Source organism: Macrotis lagotis, chromosome 1, assembly GCF_037893015.1.
Source record: "Macrotis lagotis isolate mMagLag1 chromosome 1, bilby.v1.9.chrom.fasta, whole genome shotgun sequence".
Lineage (NCBI taxonomy): Eukaryota > Metazoa > Chordata > Mammalia > Peramelemorphia > Peramelidae > Macrotis > Macrotis lagotis.
Window position 1 is genome coordinate 846,342,199 of NC_133658.1, and position 16,163 is coordinate 846,358,361.

General features: G+C 40.7%; 1 protein-coding gene across 7 annotated transcripts in view; it reads left to right on the forward strand.

Moving 5' to 3' along the window:
* Nucleotides 1–16,163, forward strand: part of C1H1orf94 (chromosome 1 C1orf94 homolog) — a 65,075-nt gene that overhangs the window by 13,793 nt on the left and 35,119 nt on the right. For all 7 annotated transcript variants that reach the window (XM_074217492.1, XM_074217488.1, XM_074217489.1 and 4 more), the window contains 2 exons: nucleotides 9,061–9,788; nucleotides 14,635–14,901. In XM_074217492.1, the coding sequence (XP_074073593.1) occupies nucleotides 9,061–9,788; nucleotides 14,635–14,901 (995 nt within the window). The remainder of the gene's footprint in view (nucleotides 1–9,060; nucleotides 9,789–14,634; nucleotides 14,902–16,163) is intronic.

A 16,163-nucleotide genomic window follows, 5' to 3' on the forward strand; every position in this document is an offset into this window, starting at 1 on the left:
GGAGAGTCATTCATTCATATTCATGTCTATTGTTGTGACTTACAGATTTACCAAATTCCCATATTGGTGATTACATCTTATATTTTTGTCCAAATTGAGATTGGAGTCAAGAAACCTGGGTCAGGAAACCTAGACATTTATTTAAAACTGTATTGGCAAATCACTTAACCTTTGAATTCCCTCATTTGTAAAATGAAAATAATAATACCTGCCTCACAGCTTTTTGAGGGGCTCAAATAAGATAATGTAAAGTGCTTTGCAAACCTTAAAGCAAACCAAAAATGGTTATTTTTCATTAGTTTCTCTTTCCCATCTGGCATTGATGACTTTGTAGCATTTGATCTACTCAGAGGTGATCCATCCTTGTTTTCCTTCTAGCCTATATAGGTAGCCTCTAATACAGGTCACATTCTTTTGATGCAAGCTTCTCATCCAGTGGGTGTCCAAGACGTTCCACTTTGTAAAAGAATGACTGGAACTGGATAGATGTTTAGATTATATTGTATAGTCACTAGGGAGTCACCACAGGTTCTTGAGTAAGGGAGAGATGTGAGGAAATAGGATATTTTAGGAAAATCAGTCTGTCAGAATGTATGAGATGATAAGAAAGGAGGAGGAAGAGGGGGAGGATCGTGCTGGAACTTTGCAAAGAAGCTTTCTTTCACTCTTCCATATTCTCCCTTTAGCCACCTAATGAAGTAGTTAGTAAACATCTTATTATTCCTAGTTTAGAGAAATAGAAATAGAAATTCAGAGAGGTCAGTTGATATCCTTATGGTCATACAGCTCAAGGGTGTTGGATCTAGAGCTCAAATCCATATCTTCTTATTGCTGGGCTCTTTCCCTAGTAGTAGCCTATGATTAAGAGGTTATTATGATTGTTTAAATGTGAAATCATGAGGACCCAACATCAGGGTGGTGGCTTTGGAGATGGGACAAAAGTCCCATGTGATACTTCAAAGAAAGAGATAATAGAGCTTGGTTGCAGATTGAGTATGTGGGGATGTGGAGAAGAGACTCTCCCTTTCTTTTTTTGGCTTTAGAGATGTTGGGTGAATTGCTATTGAGTGTCTGCCTTTAGTGAACCTCCCTTGGAGAACATGGAACCAATCCCAGCAGGAATCCTAGCCAACTTCTCCTGACCTTATTCCTTATTGCAATCCAGGAAGCCCCCTTGGAGGAGAAACTGTTGAGCTGGTACCTCTGCCAATATGTGCTTTGTTCAAAGGATACTGATCTCATTAACCCACACCCAATCTCTTTTGTGATTTTGATGGTGCAGTGTGTCTAGTGTATCAAGAGGGGAGCTCAACCAGGATTTATGGCCCACTTTTGGCAGCTCCTTTTTCATTGAACATTATGGGGTTTAAGTGCCTCAGTCCTAGGTTCCTGGGAGTCCTCAAAGTGGTGCACTAGTGGTTTGATTTAATCCCCTTTTTAATATCTTTGTTACGTTGTTCTTTCCAATTCAACTCCCCAGTCACATTAAAAAAAATACTTCTTCCTCTGGGTAAGCCTTTTCTTATTAAACAGATTCAAATGAAAAGTTTTAAAGATAATTTGAACAAAAAGAATCACTCTGACTCCCAGCTGAAGCTCCATTTATTGCTGTATTTATTTCTTGCCTTTTTTTGTCTCTCTCCTGACACTTCCCCTAACTCACAGTTTTCCTGACTCATTGTCTCTTCCCACAGCTGGGCCATATTTGGGCCCCTGGGTCCTTCCTCTTCTACCACTCATTTCTTTTGTCCAAGATTTCTTCTCTACCCTTTCTGAGTATGGCATAAAGTCACATGGGAGTAGAGGTGAAAAGCATTGGATTTAAAGTCAGATGACTTGGAATCAAATTGTGTCCTATTCTCTATGAGACCTTGGGAAAGTAATTTCACAAATTTCTCTGAACCTCAACTCTTTCACATGGAAAATGGAGAATTTGAACTAAATTACTTCTCAGCTTCCTGGATCCTATTGTCTGAATGACTTCATCTAGTTGATCTTTAAGGAGGCCACTCTGGGATCTGACATTACATGCAAGATCTGCCACCTCCACCACTACTCTCATCCCTTCTAGAAGAGAGGTATAGGGAAACTTTAGAGAAATTCTATTATTCTCCTTATCACAGTAGCTCATTTTTTAAAGGACTATTCTGATCTTAGAACACACCCATCCTAAGAGGAGAGCAGCAAAATCAGTCACTCCTCTTCTTATGATGACTCCTTCCTTTGAACTATGACCACACCAAGATGACTTGTTTAAAGTTTCCTTGCCTAGGACAAAGATCAAAGGCTTGTAGATCTTACCTTGAAAAGCGATTGTTGAGATTATCTGTTGTACTTCTCCCCTCTTCCTTTTTACAGGTGAAAAAACTGAGGTTTAGCATGCAAAATATGCTCAATACTGAACTGATAATGACTTTCTTGTACATGAGTAACATGAGCCAGTTTTTTTTAAGGGTCCTATTTCCTTCAGAAAAATTGAAGTTTCAAATCCAGATTGACAGAGCCACAAACTCAAACATATGGGAAAGCAATTGTGAGATCTTTCCCAACAGTCACTGACATCTACGCTTTATACCCAGGTCTAGATGTGCCTAAATTTTAGCAAAGTATCTGATAGAATCTCTCTTGTTTTGCTGTAAAAAATAGAGATGGAGATTACATCATAGTAAAATTTGGTGGATTTGGAACTGGACAAACAGCTCATTAATAGTTTGATAGGAAGGCTCCATTGGGAATCCAAGCAATCTGTGTTTGGCCCTGTATGGTTAAATGACATGAATAAAAGCATGGGTGCCAGGCATATCAGACTGGCAGAAGATACAAAACTGTAATCAATAACTAATATACTGGGTGAAAAGTTCTCAAGATGAAATTGAATATAAATAAATGTAAATTCTTCTACAGGGTTCAAAAATCAACTTTGCCAATAAAAGAGATGTATATTAGACCTAACTTTCATGATCTAAAAAGAATCTGGTGAGTCCATGTAATCCAATAGTATGATTTGGCTGGCAAGAAAGCTTGATGCAATCTTAGGCTGTATTGAAAGGTAGTAAAAGTGTTTACCATATTCAGAATACATCTACAATATGGTGTTTAGTTATGGATGCTACATTTTAAAGACATTGCTATAAGGAAATATATAGAGGAATAGAGGAAGGTAAAAAGAAAAAAAGGACTGAGATGGATCATGGTATATGTGGAACTGACTAAAGGAACTGAGAATGTTCAACATGGAAAAGAGGGGACTTATGGTACAGTAGGAGATAATTATCTTGGATGATCTGAAGAGCTATCATTTGGAAGAATAACTAGAATTGTTTAGTTTAAGAGATCAGTACTAGAAGGAAATTTGAATATAAGGAAAATCTTCCCAATAATTAGAACTACCTCTAAGTGGAATGCACTTGACTTTGAAGCTAGTGGTTCCCTCCTCACTGCAGGTTTTAATATAGGACTTTGAGTGAGCACTTGTTGGGTGTGATGTAGATCTCATTCTTGTTCAGGTAATGATTGGACTGAATGACCTCTGATTTAAGATTCTGTCACACAGAAAAAATATGCAAGGTTTCTGGGACATTTCTGTGAAATACAGACACTTTCTGTGAAATCAAAATATCACTAGCAGTCCAATGCAAAGAACACTGGCCTGGGAGTCAGAAGATACAGGATTGTGTCCTGGCACCATCATTTACTCTTTGTGACCTTAGTCCATTGACCTCCTTTCAGTTTTCTCCTTCATAAAAAGACAAGTTAACCTTAAAGGTTTTTTAAGGTCCCTTCAAGTCTAAATATTCTGTGCCTATTTCTAGCTTTTAAGAGCCAATATTTCTTTATTCTCTTTTGACTTCCTGTTTCTTTTCTTTCTCCTCCAATATTCATCACCATCCTCATCACCATTATCAAAACCATACTACTGTCATCATCACTATCCTCTCTACCATCATCATTGTCATCTTTACCATCTCACATTCTTGTAGAAAAATGCAAAAGACTTGGCCCTCACAGTACCACTTCAGCCTCAGTAGTACTATGAGACTCAGCCAGGGAAATAGGAAATTATTAGCATTGTGTTTATAGCAGACTTGAAATGCCTCAGCTGGATAGAAATATTTGTTTTGATGTATTCCCCCAACACTACTATTTTCTGCCCACTTTTTTTCCTTTGGCTTCAGATGGATAGCAGTTTTCATCTGTCTTCTATGTTATACTGTACACTGAACTGCTCTTTGGGAAATGAACAGCATACTATCTTAGTCATTATTCTGGAGGAGGATGCCAACTAGTCAATATCTTTTATTTTTACATTGTCCTTTGTGTCATAGATCCAGGAATAATGCACAATGTCTCAGCAAATGGCTGACATTGGACAGCTATCATTTCTGGAAACGGGTAAAGCCACTGAGGAGACAAAGAAGAGACCCAAAGAAACCATTCCACTAATCCCTATTCACTCTTGTTCTCAGGAGCTAGGGAGTTTGGTTTAGTTTCTCTGATGATTCATTATTTCTCTCTTTGACAGACTTTGAATTTTTGCTAACTCAAAAAAGAAATCATGGATAATGGAAAAGGTTCCAGAAGACCTGGAAGAGGCAAGATTGTTATGAATTAGAACAAGTAGAGGAAAGGTGGATTCTGGAAAGAGTGAACCAGCAATCTTGGTGCTGAACTCTAAAAAAATTCTAGAAAGGATTCTTAAGGAGGTGGATTGTTACAACTTAGAAAAAGAATGCAATTATAGTCTGGAGTTGACTGATATTGGGACATAGCAAATTAAGTTCATTATTTTCATTTGGGGGGGCCTGGAGAAAGTATTAGCAGGGAAATGACAGATTTTGACTTTAGCTAGGCATTGCTTATTTCCTTATAAATACAGAGATGAAGATGCACTTGATAATATTGTTACCTGGATTGTTGAATAAATATATTTGGAAATAATGGATAAATTTGTCCATTTCAACCATGAAAAAAGTCTCTTGTGGTGGAACTTAGGGATCTGGCATTAGGAGCATAGAATCATAGTATTAGAGTTGGAAGACACCATCAACATTATTTGGGCCAACCCTTTTATTTTAAAGATGAGTCGACTGAAGCCTGTGGAGATGACTAAATTTATTAAAGGTCAAAAAGCCAGAGCTTGAATCCAGAGCTTTCCAATATTCTCTGGAATATTTTTCTGTTTAATGTTACTGTTCTCTCTGTCTCTCTCTCCCCCCTCCCTCTCTCTCTCTCCTGTAACTATGTGTAAGTAAAAATTCAAATATACTCACTCAAAAGATATGGTGCTGAAATGGATAGTTCTGATTTTGAAATGTTGAATCAAGCTCCAAAATGTTTTGGATATGCTGAAACAATAGGTGGAAGCCAACAAGATGAAATTGAATAGAGGTAAATGCAAATCCCTGAATTTAAGTGGAAAACCATCACTTGTACAGGAATAAGATAGGAGAAACATGATTTGGGAGATATTCATGTGAAAAACTACTTAGAGTGGGGAGGGAGAGAGGGAATAGTGATTGTAAGTTCAACATATGTCAGTAGAATGATATAGCTGTTGAAACAAAAATAAAAGTAAAATACTAATGTGTTTTTAGGTTGCATTAGTAAAATATTTGAGTCCAGATCAAGCTGGTTGGGAGAGGTGAGGAGGGAGGACTCTTGCTGATCAAACCACATCTAAATTACTGTGTCTGGACCTTAGCCCGGGTAAATGTGATAGACTACAGATGTCTGCTGGTGAGAATAACACAAAAATCAGTTTACTAAAGATGGTCTCTAAATCATGAAATGGTGGGCATGAAAATTAGGCTGGTGTGTCCTGAATCCTCCTGGAAGTATCCACCATTGCTCATCCTTTTTGGCTCTAATTCCTGATCAGACACCCTGACCCAGTACCCACTCACCCTAAACCCTGTTTCCCATTGTCTTAACTTCTTTATGAACTCCCTACTCCCAGTTCTTGTTTTCTTCCAGCTTGAATCATTCAGACCAGAATTACGGTTTTATTTTCCTCAGGTCCCTTCCAATTCTAGACAGACATCTTGACATGATATGGCACTAAATAAAGACCTCATTTCTACCCAGTTGGCCAGGGTCCTGCAAACCTATAATGGCATGCTCACATCTTTTATTCTAGAGGTCTGCAGCATGGTGTAGTCATCTTGATACTGCATATTGCAAAGGACAATGATAAGCTATAATTCCTCCTAATGAGAACAGTCAGGATAGTGAGGTACTCTAAACAATGTTATATGAGTAAAGAAGAAGAAATATTTGCCCAGAAGGGGAAAAAGGGGGGGGGGGAGTGGAGGACACAATCACTGTCTCCAAGCATTTGAAGGCTGTCATATGGAAGAAAGACCAGCCTTTTTCAGTGGAGATGCAGAAGGGCAGAACTAGGACAAGTTAGTGGAAGCTATAGGAAGGCAGATTCCAAATCTATGGGCAAATGAACTGCTTAGCAATTAATTAGAGTTGTCCCAAAATCAGATGACTTGCCTCAGGAAGTAGTGAGCTCCCCAAGAGGTCTTGAAGTGAAGACTCTTAGAGAGTTGCTTTAGAGAATACAGTTATACCTTTCACATTGGGACTTAACCCAATGATGTTTTGATATATCACAGGTTGGCAGAAGAAATTCAATAGAATTTTCTTGGGAGTTTTGCAGAAACTGCAGATGACATGTGAAGGCCAGAAGATGACAAAGAAAAAGTTTAGAAACTCAGAAATGCAGAAAATATGTGTATAGTATTGTACAATATCAATGTATGAATACCATAATAATTTAGACTTTTAAGGGAAGGCCAAAAGTTTTTACACAGATTTTCTAGATCATGGGAGTGTGTCATGCTCCCAACCTCTGCGATTTGGGAGAGATAACTGTATTCGCTTTCAAAAAAAATGCACTAAACTAGATGACCTTTTAAGCCTCCAGGATTCTTTGGACTTCTTTCTTGGCCTAAAACAGCTCTAGTCCTCAAAAAGATTTAGTTGCATGATGGTAGAAACTTGGGCAAACCAATATTTTGAAGAATCCAGAACAAGGTTCACTCCCAGTGATACAAACAATAAATATTTTTTGAACAAAATTGACTTCATGGAACTCTTGCCAGAATCTTTTTCCAGACTAATCTCTGAGGTTCTCCTGGTGACAAAATGAAAAAGGAGATATTTCTTCAGTATCCATCAGCCTTCCTGATCATAGGTTCAAGTCCTAGATTATCTAGTTGAAAAATATCTTTCCATAGCCTCAGGGTTGTCAGATCACTGATTTAGAGATGGGAGGGACCTCAAAGGTCATCTAGTCCTACTCCAAAATTTTACGGATGAGGAAACCAAGGTTCAAGCTTACACAGATGATATGTGCTAAGGGTAGGATTTGAACTCAAGTCTCTGATTCCAGTCAGGGCTCTTCCCACAATCCACAGTAGCGCATTTTATAAACCCTATAATTACTCTATAAACTTTGAACAGGTGTGATATTTTTTTTTGTTGCTATTAACAGTATGTTGAAGATGATGATTTACAAAGCTTCAGGTAGAGTGGGGATTCTTGGATTCATCTGTGCCTCACTTTATGCATTGTTCATGCTACATCTAGGACTAAGTTTCTCAAATCCCTTGTTATGTCTTCCTGTACTATCTTTTTCTGTGTGTTTTTGGAGGTAATGGGGATTAAGTGACTTGCCCAGAGTCACACAGCTAGTAAATGTCTGATGTCACATTGAACTCAGATTCTCCCAATTCCAGGGTCAGTTCTCTATTTACTGTTTTACCTTGCTACCTCTTCATGTAATATCTTTGCTTATTTAACTATCTACTTAAGTTTATTTTACCTCCCTAGAAGTCTGTTGCATGCTAGAAATCTGTTCCTAATTTCACAAACTGGACAGCAAAAATCCTTCAAAAAGATGGTGAGTTCGTTGCTGCCATTAGCATGAGTGGAAAGGGATGGTGCAAACTGCTTCTGGGTTTCCCCACTGTCTCTGTTGGAGATGGAAGAGAAGCTAACTTGGCCATTGGCAAAAGATAGAATCTGTTGGCTCCCAGAACACCTGGGAAAGCAGCTACTGAGAGGCCCCCTTTTATTTCGATCTGTAGCCATTCAAATGCAGCATAAACACACTGGGAGCTGGCAACTTTAAGTAGAATCATTTTTTTTGACCCAACTGTCAATTTCATTGACAGAGAGCTTCTGGAGGGGTTCTCCTCCTACCATGAGGGCATCATTCTCTCTATGACTCTAATCTGTGTCTGTGGTCTGAGAGGTAAAGTGAGTTCCCAAGTTCACTTAGAAATCTTTTTTCCAATGCAAAGAATCCAATGTAAAACAAACAGCTTGCCAGCGATGTACTTTGTGGGTTAATTCTGCCATCATGTAACTGGACAGCTGTGTGTGAAGCCCTTTGGGTGGGTACATGTATATATGAACACACTCATGTCCATCCTAGCTAATCTGATTGAGTCAGACTTAGAATGGAAAGAGATCTCAGCGATCATTTTGTTATTTTCTTCATTTTACAGATGAGGAAACTGAGGCCCCAGAAATTAAATGACATATTCAAGAGAATCCAGGCAGTAAGTGCCAAAGCTGTCTGACCTTGGTAACTATTTATCTTCTTGGAGCTTCAGTTTCCTCTTGAAAATTCAGTTAGCAAAAAATCACAAAGTTGTCACCAGGAAATCACTGTTTATGTCTGAGAAACATAAGCTATTATTATTTTCTTGTGTGATCCTCACAGGAAAGTGGGAGGGTAGTGGATTAATAATAGCTCCATTTTATGGATAAGGAAGCTGAACTTCAGAGAAGGGAAGTGATTGGTCTAAGGTCACACACAAGTTAGCCTTCAGCTCAGGCTCAAGGGTACTCAAAGCTTCACAGGTAAGCTTATTTGGGATGAAAATCCTGTTTATACTCTCAAGGACAAAATGGATTTTGGAAGGTTTGTTTGGTTGTGTGTATTTGTTTCCAAATCGCTCATTTCCCAGCTAGCACTCTGGAGAATCTCTGCAGCTGCCTCTGGACGAATGGCCCATAAACTCATCTTTCTCTATCCCCATACAGAGCTTTGGAGCAGAGCTGCAGCAAGGATGAGATCTCTCTCCTGGTGGAGCAGGAGTACTTGAACCTCACAAAAGAAAACTTGAGCCTGGCCAGAGACAGCCTTGGGGAGCTGGACACAGCAGGTGACGCCCCTGAGCTGAGCAGGCCGGCCACTCCGCCCTTCCCTCCACACAACCTGGCCCAAGCCAGCAGCCTCCCCCTGGCCCTCGCCTTTGGTGGGGACCAGTTGCTGGGCCAGAAAAAGGCTGTGGGACAGGCCATCCAGCCCATGCTCAGCGGGCCGGGGGACAAGGAGCTGCCTAGCCGCTCTGACTGTGACTCAGTTAAGTCCACAGTCACAGGGATCCTGCGCTCCGCCAAGGGCAAGGGCACCAAGGGTGGGGAGGAGGGTATTGCCAGCCTTGCAGCCTCCAATTCAGAGATCAGCAAGCTCCTGGCCCAGTTCCCCCTGAAGCACATTGAGTCATCCAAGGCCCCCGACAACAAAATGGTGCTGGAGGAGACCAGGGTGATAAAGGACTTCCTTCAGAACAGCATGTTCAGTGGCCCTGGCCCCAAGGAGCCTTCCGGGCTTGCACCCCTGCTTCCTCTGCCGCCACCGCCACCACTGCCAGCACTCCCAGAGAAGGCCCCTGAGCTCCCTGGGCAGAAGAGACAGCTCCCAGTGTTTGCCAAGATCTGCTCCAAACCAGAGTCTGACCCCTCAGTGGAGGGGCTCCTTGCAATGGGTGAGAGATACTGGGAATAGAGAAATGCTTGGCTTTTGGGGGGGGGGGTGAGAAGTTGGAGAGCTGCCTAGGGGACTAAGGTGGTTAGTGACTAACCTTTTGGTTCTATTAGACCCACAGGTATCACAGAAAGTTTATCAGTTAATGAGTATTTATTAAATGCTTACTACCTAAACTTCCTAAACACTGAAGATACAGAGACAAAAATTAGCACAGAGCAGGAGACTCAAAAAGAGTCCTGGATTTGAGGTCAGGGCTCTGGGTTCAAATCCTAGATCTGACTTACTTGTATGATCCTGAGCAATACTCTTTCATTTAGGCAATCATTTATACGATGATTTAAGACTCAAAGTACTTTATATGAGTTAGCTCATTTGATTCTCACAACAACCCTTCATTTTACAGATGGACAAACTGAGGGGGAGAGAAGTTGGGAGACTTTCACAGTGTTGCCCAACTAAGGCATGAGAATTCAGGTGCTCCTGACTCCTACAAGGTCACCCCCAGGCCTCTGGGGCATGTCGCCTCATTTATTGCCCTCAGTGTCTTCACGCGCAAAATAAGGGAGTTGGACTAGATGATCACTGAGGTGCTTTCAGTCTAAAGCTAATGAAGCTACCCCAGGAGGACTTGGGCAAAGCTTCAGTGTCAGCTGGGAGCTAATTCAGTTTGATATAAGGGAGAGCCTTTTGCATAGCAGACTCTTTCAAGATTTGAGTTGTGCCTTTGGAGTCTTCAGGTCTTCTCCATTAGGCTTGGGCTGGATAAGACCTAGTCTCACATCAGGAGTCAAATGAAATGATTTCTTTGGGCCCCATCCAGCCCATTAAGATAACAAGCATGTGCTCAGTCTTGTCCCAGAAACATAATAAAAAAACTACAGGTCTAACCCTGTCATGCTCCTGCTTAAGAAGCTCCTGTGGCTCCCCATTGCCTCCAGGATAAAATGCAAACTCCTCTGATTGTCAGTTAAAGCCCTTCATATTGCAGCTCCAGCCTTTCTTTCCAGGCAGTAGTATATACACTAGTTAGTTGGTTATTGTCATTTGTGCTCAAAGAAGACCAAAATGACATCACTAGTTAGATTTAAGATATCTGATTATGTGTCTGATCAAGCCAGAATGTCTCAGAAGGCTCTTAGCATGACCATCAAACCAGTCTGGATAGCAAGCAGACCCTTGTACTCCACCTCCCACCCCCATGTGTTTGCACACATCATCCTCCATGTGTAGAGTAGCTTCCCTCCTCCTCTTTGCTTTTGGGGACTCAGCTCATTTGAAGGCTCATTTTGAGCACTCCCACTAGGAGACTGTCATGATTCCCCAAATTATTAGTCCCATCCCCAAATGACTTTTTATTTATTTTACATGTAATTTTATTGTTTTACCTGTGTACATGCCACTTTCCCAAAGAGAATATAAACCCCTCAAAGGAAGAGACTGGATCTTGTATTCCCAGGGCTTAGCTAGCAGAATACATGGAAAATACTTAATGAATGCATCTTAAATTGTGGAATATGTCCCCAAATCTCATCCAGTTTAGCAATTGGTTACAGCAGCCCTTTGCAAACTTCATGTTTCTGGGTAGTTTCTCCTCTGTTTTTCTGTCATCCCTAGGTACTAGGGAAAAGCAGAAAGGTGGAAGCAAATTGTCTGAGCCTTTAAACAAAAAGGCCAAAAGTCTTTCTATGTTCTACTGTGAAGGGAACATTTTGAAGGAGAGTTGATTGCTTTAGGAGAATGAGGCAGATCCTAATCTTCAGCAAGATTTATTCCAAGCCAGAGGGTTTGACTGACAATTAAGCTGAGGGTCCTAGCTAGAGCTAAGGGAAACAGACACCAGAAGATGATACTTCTGAGGCCAAAGCAGGAAAAAAGATGTATTGCCCACTTCTAGGAAGGAGAAAACAACTGGCCACAGACCTTCTGCTGATCTGAGATCTTTCTTTTAAAGCAAGTAACTCTTCCTAAACTCTCCTCATTGTGTGACATTAGGGCAGCCTTAGTTAGGCTACCTTTAGGTTAAATGTTGTAGGGAAATTCTCCTCCCCTATTTTTTTCCACTTTTTCTGGAATCTAGAGATTTATTTGTTCTATGTTTGACATCAGGTTGAGATGTGTGTGTGTGTGTGTGTGTGTGTGTGTGTGTGTGTGTGTGTGTGTGTGTGTGTGTGAGAGAGAGATCCGCTTCAGGCTCAAACAAGGCAGATTCATTTTCATTTTGGCTCATATCAGTTATCATAGCAGTTAGAAAATCTGTTGTCTAGGATTCAGAAAAAAGATTTCAGAGACTGTTTATTCCAATGTCTTTTAAATGGGAAAACTGAAGTTCAGAATTGGGAAAGAAACTTGAGTAATAAGCTCAAGCATCAAGAAAAGGCATTGGAATCAGGAGGCTCTTGCCTCCAAGTTCATCCTACCATGCTTCCTCTTGAATACTCCATTTTTTAGAGATTAAAGTATTTGGACTCAAACACATAAAAATGGGATACTTGAACTGGAAGGACCACAAAAAATTGTCTAGTTCAACTCTTTCATTTTGCAGATAAAGAACTCAGGCACAGAAGGAGGAAAGGACTTGACCAAGATTCCACGGCAAATCAGTGGAAGACTTGAAACTAGAACCCAGGTCTCCTGTCCCCCAGTCAGGGCTCTTTCCACCCCACAAGGTTGTCTCTGCTATGTTGCATTTCAAAGTAAAAAAAAAATTATTCTTCCATGATCTGAGATTACAGATTAAAATGACAGAAGGGAAGAAGTACTGATTGGATTTGAGTTAAGACATTCTTAGGCTCAAATTGCAGTTTGGACACTTGAGAAATGTGTGACTGTGGGTAAGTGTGACTTTATGAATGAGTAAAATAAAATAGGCTATCAAACTCAAAAAGGATGTATCAGATTAAGAAGTATGTGTAAAATGCTTTGCAAAACATAAAAAGCTAAATAAATATGAATTAGTATTGTTCTTCACTTTCCTTTGTCAACACTAAGGATAATGAATGTCTCTGTACTGTGACCTGTGGGTTCAAATTCATTCATTCCTGAAGTCAAAAACAGAAATTCCCCAAGGATGTTTTGTGTCTCAGGTTCACAGGGTGACTAGAATTTACTGACTAGGATGAGAAGGTGTCAAAAATGTGAATCCTTTCAGGATATATAACAGTATCCAGCAAAGGGTTTAATATTTAATGGGATCTTTATTCATTCACTTATTCGTTCATTCATCATGGGTCTAATACATGCAATGCCCTATGGGAGAGACTGGGGAGATACAAAGATTAAATAACGTCCAGTCCCTGCCCTCAAGGGGATTAACAATTTGTTAAGAAAATCTAAAACATCTACACAGATGACTATAATAAAAATTTTCTAATGATAATAATTCTAATACTTCAATAATCTAATGGATCTCTAATTCCAAAGATGTGAGATTTCTTCCAAAAACACAGATTCATGCATATTTGCCCCATTTTGCTCATCTGCTCATAAACTAAATGTAAAATGTACTTTTGTTTAATTAAAGTTTGTGAGATGATTGAATGAATCCATTGCAGTCCAGCAGATTCTACTAGGGTCCACCTGTTTCATCTAAGAATGGATTACCAAGAGAGGAGTTTGGGATCCTGGTAGGGACTGACATGGGCAAGGCATTTTCTATAGTTTCCTTGACCTCAACCAGTCTGCCCTTCTTATCTTCCCTCTGCTTGTCAGCCTCTGCCACCTCCCTCAATATGTGGAAAGAGAGATGCTGCTATTATTAGTGGGCATTGTTACTGCAGCTCATTGGCTCCGGGCAAAACTCAGCAAATGCAGAATCATTTGGAAGCGGCTCTAGGGACAGGTTTAGCTAAAAATGTCTTTCTCCGCCCCCCCCAACTGGCTCCAATCAGAACAGTTATGGCCTGAGTTGGGACAAAGCTGAAACATCTCATCATTCGCATTAACCCGTTTCCTCTTCCCCCACCTCACTATCTATTGCCTCTTTGGAGCCATAGATTCCATCAGTTCCAAGATCTGTGTGACCATGAGCCTGTCAGTTAGCTTCTCTGAGAGAAGAGGATGGGATAGGGCTACTAAGGGGCAAATTACTTTCCAGGAGAATAACTTAGCCATCAATCTAGGACTCAGTTACTGATATAGACACTTGGTGGTATTGGAGGACGGACAGATCAATATGAGCTAAGTTAGTTAAGGAAAGGGCATAGAGAAAAGTTGAGTGTTAAGTTGAATTAGAAGGAGGCAGTGGTTTGGAGAAGTAGAAGAGGTAGTTCTAGGAGCTGATGTAAGAAAAGATAGTTGAGCAGAAGTAATAACTAGGGTGAGGCAAATGGGGCTTTGTTCCAGGGCCCAAACATTTAAACACTGATAGTCTTTGGAAAACACCCTGGAGTGGACACCTCCCACATCTTTTGTGCTTTCCCTAGTTCCTGTGGTGACCTGTCTACTAGCAGCCTCAGTGTCTGGAGGTCTTTATCTCTTCCTAGTTCCCTTCAACCAATAAATGAGGGAATGAAAAGGTATTAAGTACTTACTAGTGAAAGCATGGAGCTAAACCCTGAGGATACAAATAGGAAAGTAAAACACTCCCTCTTTGAATGAGCTCAAAGGAGAGGCAAAACATCTTCAGGGCAAATGACAAGGCTGGAGGGGTCAGAGGTCAATAAACAATTCAGTATATATGTTTGCCTGTGTGTGCATGCGAGCGTGTGTGTGTGTGTGTGTGTGTGTGTGTGTGTGTGTGTGTGTGTGTGTGTGTTGTTTCGGGGTGTTCTGGACCCTGGTGAGGAGCAGAGAGGAAACTCTCTCAGGCCCTGGCTGGTCCTGATTCATCTTCCCTCTCACCACAGAGAGGACTTCAAGCTCTAAGGAACTGGTCAAGGCCTCCCGAGATGCCCTGGTTCCCAGCCAGTGGCCCCAGAGCCGGAAGGACATGTGTAGTGAGGAGGGCCCCAGCAGCGGCAAGGCTGGCAGCATGTTTGTGTCCCTGCCCTCCAAAAAGCCTCCGTGGCCCACGGAAAAGAACCTGCTTTATGAGTTCCTCGGGGCAGCGAAGAATCCTGATGGACAGCTGAGATTACGGAGCAAAACAGAAGTGGATGGGCTGGAGCTGAAGTGTAAGCTGGGAGGTGGAGGTGGGTCCAGAGGACACTAGAATGGGAAGGGCTTCCTTTCCTTGAACATTTTTTGTGGGAAAGAAATGGGGTAACTGCTCCTAAGTGGGTTATCCCATGAAACACTTCTAGAGGTGTGAGCCATTCCAATTGAGGCTTTTTAAATGGAATAGCTGTGTGACCCTGGGCAAGTCACTTAACTTTTGTGACTCCCATTTTTTTCACATCTATAAAATGAAGGCAGCCTGATGCAATGAAGAGAGCACTGGCCCAGAAGTCAAAATCTACACAACAATTTTATATAATTTTATTTTTCAGTATACAGACTTTTTATTTCAGTTTGTAGGATTATTTTTCGTTCTAAAGGGACCTCATTTTCAGGTTTTAATTTAAGGTCAGACTACTATGTTGATATACTTTCTAAAAAGACGTTTAAAATGGCAACAGGAGTTTTCTCTTTGTTTTAGAGTAACTTAACCTGGCATTCAAGGCCCTTCAAAATCTGCCTGCAATCCTCTTTTCCAGTCTTGACGTCTCCTACTCCTCACTTCACATATCCTAGGCTCCAAACAGAATAATTTTCTAGTCCTCATTTTATCCTTTCCTATTTCTATGCCATTGTTTATATTATCTTGCCTTGCCTGCAATATATAACCTCCTCTTCAAATGCATTGATTGAATAAATCCCCATCTGCCTTTAAGGTCAAGTCAAATCATCTTCCTGGAAGACATCTTGTCTTTGATTCTCTCACTTAAAAACAAAACAGAGCAAAACCAGTCTCCCTACTTCTCCTGTTTATTTCCTATAATGCATTGGCAGGACCTCCCCTTTATACCTATCTTACTCTTTTTCTATGCTTCTCCTCTGTATAAATGTCTTTTCTCCTGTTAGACTGTAAGCTACTTGAGGTCAGGGTATTTTTTTTTTAGCTCCCTTGACAAGCACATTGTCTTAAATACAGTTGGATCTTGCTAAATTTTATTTATTGAACAGTTAGACCTGTGGTTTGGAATTTCCTGCTTAGCACAGTTAGTCAGGATCTAGTTCTATTATTACTAATATTTTTAATCTCTCTGGCAGCTGGCTACTCCTTCCAGCAAACCAGTCATTGTTCCCAACAGAGAAGTTAGTAGACCCTCCATTTAGTCTAACTAATACTGAGGGTCAGACAAATAATGCCATAAAAATCTCCCTGAAACAGGCTAATTCAGGGCAAGTTTAGGCTACATTTGATAATATTTCAGAAGGAACTGCTTTGATACTT